At 56.2% G+C, this 6,543-nt stretch overlaps 3 protein-coding genes across 3 annotated transcripts in view; 2 read left to right on the top strand and 1 right to left on the bottom strand.

Annotated features, from left to right (window-relative positions):
- Positions 1–567: 567 nt before the first annotated feature.
- On the top strand, positions 568–1,662 carry cycB (cyclin B; the record flags this gene model as incomplete). Its single annotated transcript, XM_001746143.1, has 1 exon — positions 568–1,662. One exon carries the CDS (start codon positions 568–570, stop codon positions 1,660–1,662), a length of 1,095 nt encoding a protein of 364 aa, XP_001746195.1.
- Positions 1,663–2,237: 575 nt separating this feature from the next.
- On the top strand, positions 2,238–5,924 carry MONBRDRAFT_8458 (uncharacterized protein; the record flags this gene model as incomplete). Its single annotated transcript, XM_001746142.1, has 1 exon — positions 2,238–5,924. One exon carries the CDS (start codon positions 2,238–2,240, stop codon positions 5,922–5,924), a length of 3,687 nt encoding a protein of 1,228 aa, XP_001746194.1.
- Positions 5,925–5,996: 72 nt separating this feature from the next.
- The window catches only part of MONBRDRAFT_32524 (uncharacterized protein), a gene marked incomplete at its 5' end in the record, with an annotated part of 6,925 nt that continues 6,378 nt past the window's right edge, over positions 5,997–6,543 (bottom strand). The window contains 2 exons of the mRNA XM_001745994.1: positions 5,997–6,393; positions 6,474–6,481. Of these exons, the coding sequence (XP_001746046.1) occupies positions 6,150–6,393; positions 6,474–6,481 (252 nt within the window). The 3' untranslated portion in view covers positions 5,997–6,149. The remainder of the gene's footprint in view (positions 6,394–6,473; positions 6,482–6,543) is intronic.

The following is a 6,543-nucleotide window of genomic DNA, read 5'->3' as shown; positions in this document are numbered from 1 at the left end:
CACCAAGTTTTTTCCCCCCCCCCCCCCCGCCCGCTTCCCGCCCTTTGGTCCCCGCGCCCGCTGACACACCGCTTGCCTGTGTTTTATTTTTTTTTCTCAATTGGCTGCCCTCGACAGACAGCGCTGGCCGCCCAACCCCTGCACTGCCCTTTCCCTCAGTCCGTGCTGCTCACACCAACTAGCTACGCTGGTAAGTCAACCGGCCTTGCCACCGCCACAGCGGCTGCCCCTCTGCCGCCTTGCCTTGCCTTGTTCCAGGCTTTGGGCTGCCCCGCTCTGCTTGCTCTGCCTCGCCTCACCTGCCCTTCCTCCTCCTCGACGCTGATGCACAAATTGGTTGATCACACAGCCATCCGTCAGTTTTAAATTTTAGATACCAACAGACCGCAGTCATGGATACCCAGGTGAGCCAGCCATCGTTGCCGCATGTGTGCGCAAAGCCAAAGTCACTCGCCCCAAGGTTCTCATCCTTCCTTTCACGCGGCAATCATCTCATTCATGCCGTGCGCTCTCCCTCAATAGTTTGCCTCACTGCACCAACACACGGCCGAGAATGGTCTCGCCGCCATGCCCGCCAAGACCTTTGGTCAGGCTCAGCACGTCAAGCGCGCTCCCCTCGGAGACATTGGCAACAATGCCGCCGCCCTAGGCCTCAACCAGGCCAAGAAGGTCAAGTCACAGGAGCGCGCCGGACCCATGACCCGTGCCGCCGCCCGCAATGCCAGCTCTGAGCCCATGCCGGCCGATGACCAGGCCATGGAGACACAGGATGAAACCATGCACGACATTCGCATGCCCACGCTGGACGGTCCTGCCCCCGCTTTGGCTTTGCCTGCCGGTGTCGAGAACATTGACGAGGAGGACACGGAGAACCCCCAGATGGCGACCGAGTATGTCGCCGACATTTACAACTACATGCGTGAAATGGAGGTCCGCCTCTGCTGTGACCCAGCCTACCTTCAATCCCAGCCCGAGGTCAACGAGCGCATGCGCGCCATCCTTATCGACTGGCTCGTCGAGGTGCACTACCGCTTTGAGCTGCTGCAGGAGACCCTCTACCTGACCGTTGACGTCCTTGATCGCTTCCTCTCCAGCGAGCGAACCTCCCGTAGCCAGCTCCAACTTGTCGGCGTGACCGCCATGCTCATTGCCTCAAAGTACGAGGAGATGTACCCGCCTGAGGTTGGAGACTTTGTCTACATTTCCGACAACGCCTACCGCCGCGAACAGATCCTCGCCATGGAGCAGACGATGCTTCGCGTCCTGGATTTCAACCTGGGCAAGCCTCTGCCCCTGCACTTCCTCCGCCGTGACTCACGCGCCGGTCACGCCGATGGCACCATGCACACCTTTGCCAAGTACTTTATGGAGCTGACCCTCTGCTCGCCCCGCTTCCTCGGCTACAAGCCCTCCCAGGTTGCTGCTGCTGCCACCTACATCTCCCGTGAGGTTGTGGGCGAGCAACAGCTGTGGACTCCTACCATTGAGTTCTTTGCCGACTACACCCTGACGGACATTATGCCCGTCATCCTGGACATGAAGGCCATTCTTCGCGAGAGCCCCACTGCCAAGCAGCAGGCTGTTCGCACCAAGTTCTCCCGCTCCAAGTACATGCGCATCAGCCGTGAGCCCATGCTCGAGAAGTACATTAGCGAGCTCTAAGCACGACTCGCCCTCTGCTACTTCCATCGACGACAACACCAACCTTGATTGAACCCAACCTTCTTTTCTCGGTTATGCCGGCTCATGTTGCTCTGCTGCAAGGCCGTCAAAAAAAAAAAGTGCCGTGCGCTTACTATTTTCCCCCTCCATACCAAGCCAACGCCAGGCTAGGGCTATTGTCGCTCTATGAGCAGACACATCCAAGTTGTTGCATATTAGCAGCTCCTATGACCTTTTGCCCCACCCCGTAGTTGTTCCGACTTTTATTTCTCCTTTTTTTTTTCTTTGTTCCTTGTTTCGCTTCCTTTATCTGGATGTGGTCCGGTGACACCAGACCCCTCACGTGCCGTGCATTGTCCAAAGTATCTCCTTTTCTTTTTGTTTCCCCGTCCCCCTTGAAGAGAACAGACAGATGTTGCTTAATCGAACTCGACCCAAAACAACCGATCCCTCGGCTTGACACTGCCAAGAGAAGAAGATAAGCCTACCTCAACCAAGAAAAATACCACACACACACACCTACCAGACAAGTGTCATTCATTCATTTTTTTCTTTTTTCTCTTCCTCTTTTGAGGATGAGGCCGTTCTTGTCGCCCGTGCATGTGGGCGTCGTGCTCTTGAGCTTGCTGCTGAACTTGAGCCAGCTCGTGGCTGATGGGACTGGGTTGACGCTGGCTGTGGGGGAGGATGATCCGGCGTCCTTGCACCTGGATGCCGCTGGGGCGCCCGTGTTGCTGGAGGGTCGGGACTTGCACGAAGTGCTGTCTGTGATTGAGCGCAACCCACAGCTGGGCTGGGACGCCCAGACGCACTACGTCACAAGAGACTTTGAGAACACTGCAGCACTACGCCTGGCTGACTTGGATCGTGACGGCCACCTGGACGTCGTGGCTGCCAGCTACTCACAGAACGTGCTCGTCTGGTATCGCAACCAAGCCGACGGTACCTTTGCGTCGGCCATCACGATTGCGCCACTCCAAAACTGTCGCTCACTTTGGACCGGCGATGTTGATGCCGATGGTGTCGTCGATGTGCTTGCCACCAGTCTGGCGGTCAACAAAATCTACTGCTTTTTCTCTGTCGGCTACAACGCGTCACCCGCGTCTGTTGAAATCGACTTGCAGGGTGCCCGGGCTGTCCTAGCAGCTGACCTCGATAACGACCAGCGCCTCGATATTGTCTGCGCCAGCGTCGCCAACAAGGTATTATGGTACCGAAATCTTGGCAATCGAACGTTTGGAGCAGCCCAAGTTGTTGACACCAGCGTCACTAATCCATACGCCATCGCCGTTGCTGATCTCAACGGCGACGGCCTGCTGGACGTGCTGAGCACCAGCACCGCTGATAACAGCATCACGTGGCACCGTGCCATGCTCGATCAGACTGGTACCCGCTGGTTTTCGAGCACTCCGCTCGCCACCGTGGTAAAACCTTACACTGTACACGCTGCTGATCTTGATGGCGACACGCACCCAGACGTTCTCAGTGCTAATGGAGAGGCTGGCCACATCTTCTGGTTTCGTAACAACGGCACCGGCCACTTCTCCGCGCCGCTTCCCATCACCTCAGAGGCCGAGGGCACCTTTTTCTTAACGACCGCTGATCTGGATAACGACGGCGATCTTGACGTGCTCAGCGCTAGCCAAGAAGACAACAAGGTTGCTTGGTATCGCAATCACGGGGCCGGACGCTTTTCCGATCAAGTCATCATATCTGATGATTTAAATGAGCCGCTCGTCGTTGCTGTTGGTGATGTGAATCGTGACGGTACTCCAGATGCAGTCAGCGGTGGCAAACATAACCGAGGCATTGCCTGGTACCGAAACCTCAATGGCACGGCCGTCGTCACCGCTGCTACCACGGTGGCCTCACCGCCGTCCCTGACGGCTGACGCTTCGGGCCATCTCCACCTCAATGCCTCAAACCTTGTCTTTCTGGACGGCCAAGACATGACCCGAAGCCTTGCTCTATTGCAGTTTCACCTTGACTTGGCTTGGAAGACATCAGAACGCGTTCTGGACAACAATATCAAGGGCACCTATTCGGTCGTGGCGGTTGACGTCAACGGCGATGCTCACCTTGACGTAGTAGCGGCCAGCGCAAAGAACGACGAAATTGTTTGGTATCGCAACCTGGGCAACGCCACCTTCACCTCCAAGCGCACCGTAGCCAATGAGGTGAGACAACCTTATAACGTGGTCGCCGCGGACCTCGACGGGGACCTTGCTCCCGATGTGATTAGCGCTGCCCTCGGCGACAATCGGGTCTTGTGGCATCGCAACCAGGGCCATGGAAGCTTTGCCAGCCCAATCCCCATCGATGACAATGCCCCAGGTGTTCAATGTGTACACGTCGTGGATGTCGATGGGGATCATGACCTTGATGTCATCGCAGCGGTCACCAATAGCAACCGCGTTCGCCTCTACAAAAACGTGGGCAACGGCACCTTCACGACCGACATAGTTGGCAACGCCAACGTCAATGGCGTGCGGTGGGTCACCGCGGCAGATCTGGATGGTGACCACCTGCCGGACATTCTAGCAGCCGCCTACACCGGTGACAAAATTGTCTGGTATCGCAACCTTGGCGCTGCCCTATTTGATCCCGAAGCACTCATTGCCGCGGACGTGGATGGACCCAGCTGCCTGACGACGGGGGATTTGGATTTGGATGGCCGTGTAGACGTCGTTGTGACCCTCGAAAGCGAGGATCGCATTGTGTGGTTCCGCAACACCGGTACCGGAACCTTTTCGCCGCCACAGCTAGTGGATGACGCTTGTGAGGCCCCTGGCTCCGCGGTGCTTGCCGACCTGGACAATGACGGCGACCTCGATATTCTCGGCGGGGGCCGCACCATGTTCTGGTATCTGAACGATGGTAGTGGTAGCTTTGCTCGTCGGGCTGCGGTTGATGCCGAATCTGGCAATCGCTTTCGCTCTGTTGTTGCAGCGGATTTGGATGCCGACGGTGATCTGGACGTCCTTGCTGCTGATGACGATAACGACGAGGTCAAGTGGTATCGTAATATACAATTGCAGCCTGGAGATGACGCAGTCAGAATGGCTCAGCCAGATCCCGGGCTGCGTGTGACCGATGATGGTTCTTTGATCCTCGAGACCGCCGCACCCGCCTATGTTCGTGGCCTCGACCTGACCTTGGCAGCGCGCATCGTGGCTCACAACCCTCGTCTGTGGTGGACCGATCAGCGTCGACTCGTGACCTACGAAGCCCATGGCGTGTTGGACGTGGTGACTGTGGACCTTGATGGCGATGGTCACATGGACTTGCTGAGCGCAAACTCTGGGGTGCCTGCTGCAAGTTGGTACCGCAACACTGGCCATGGTGTATTTGCTGGGCCCGTGCATCTGACGCAGGCGCTCCAACAGCCGATGTCTGTTGCGGTCCTCGACGTGAACCATACAGGCCGCCTTGATGTACTGGTGGCAGACCGGGCGAGTGATCAAGTTTGGTGGGTCAAAAACTTGGGACAAGGTCGCTTTGGGACCCCAACTTCGCTGTTAAGTGGCATCGGCCAGATTAACTTGGTGCGTGTGGCTGATTTGAACGGCGACAACATGACTGACATCATCTGTGTGGACGACCGAGCCGATGCAATTGTCTGGTTTGCCAACGAGGGTGCTGGCGCGTTTGGCTCACGACGCACTCTTAGCAATGCCGATCAGAGCGATATTCGTGCTCTTGTGCTTGCTGACTTGGATGGGGACGGTGCCGTTGATATTCTGAGTGGCAGCACCTCCGGCTCGGCCACAGTTGTCTTGTATCATAACCTCAACAACTCGGGATCCTTTTCTATGGCGCACGGCATCTCATCTCAGTCCGAAAAGGTGCGATCGTTAGCCGTGGCCGATATCGACGGTGATGGGCGCCAGGATGTGCTGAGCGCCATCCCAGACGATGATGCCGTAGTATGGTACCGGAACCAAGACAACGGCACCTTTGCCGCCTTCCGCGCCATTACCACAGAGGCTGCATACGCCACCTCTGTCGCCACGGCTGACCTCGACGGTGACGGAGACCCCGATGTGCTGAGCGCTAGTGGTGATGACAGAAAAATTGCTTGGTATCAGAACGATGGCCAAGGTAGCTTCTCGGCACAACAAGAGATATCCTTGACCGCAGATGGAGCTCAGCAGGTGACTGCGGCGGACCTGGACAACGACGGAGACCTGGATATAGTCAGTGCTAGTCTGAATGACAATGAAATTGCCTGGTATAACAATGATCTCCCGCACTGGGTATGATGAATAAACGAGACTTTAAAGCACAGCACTTTGCCATTACAATACAGCTTGCTAGAAGATTCTAATTGAACCGATTCTTTTGAAGCTCGATTGATGAGAGGTTGACACATGGTTGCGCACACAAGCAGAGCAGCACAAATTCAGGTAAAACAGGCCAGACAATGAAGTGTCGGGGCAATCCTGTACGTAACGCAACATAGGGCTTAGCATTGCTTGTCATAGCGATCACTTGCGATGGGCCTTGCCCCCGTGCTTCTTCTTGGCACTGCCAGGGCTTTTGCCATTTTTGGACTTTTTGGCCCGCACACCCGCGTCACCTGAAGCACTTTCATCGTGCCCACCTTTGCCTTGGGCCGAAGCAGCTCCAGCAGTCCGCTTCACGCTGACCGTGGAACCACGCTTGCCTTGCACGGCCTTGCGGAATGCGTCGTCATCCATGCTGATAGCATATCGCTCCAAACCAGCAGGACTGCCCACCCAAGACGAAACAAGAACGTGATGAGAGTGACGTGAATGCCTTTTTTCAAACCTCTACAAAAAACCGTGCACCTCACACACTAGTGTTTTGGAATAGGAGTTTCAATAGAGAGAGAGAGAGAGAGAGAGAGAGAGAGAGAGA

Source organism: Monosiga brevicollis, genomic scaffold, assembly GCF_000002865.3.
Source record: "Monosiga brevicollis MX1 MONBRscaffold_11 genomic scaffold, whole genome shotgun sequence".
In the NCBI taxonomy this organism is placed as follows: domain Eukaryota; class Choanoflagellata; order Craspedida; family Salpingoecidae; genus Monosiga; species Monosiga brevicollis.
This window is presented reverse-complemented; position numbering and strand designations above follow the sequence as displayed.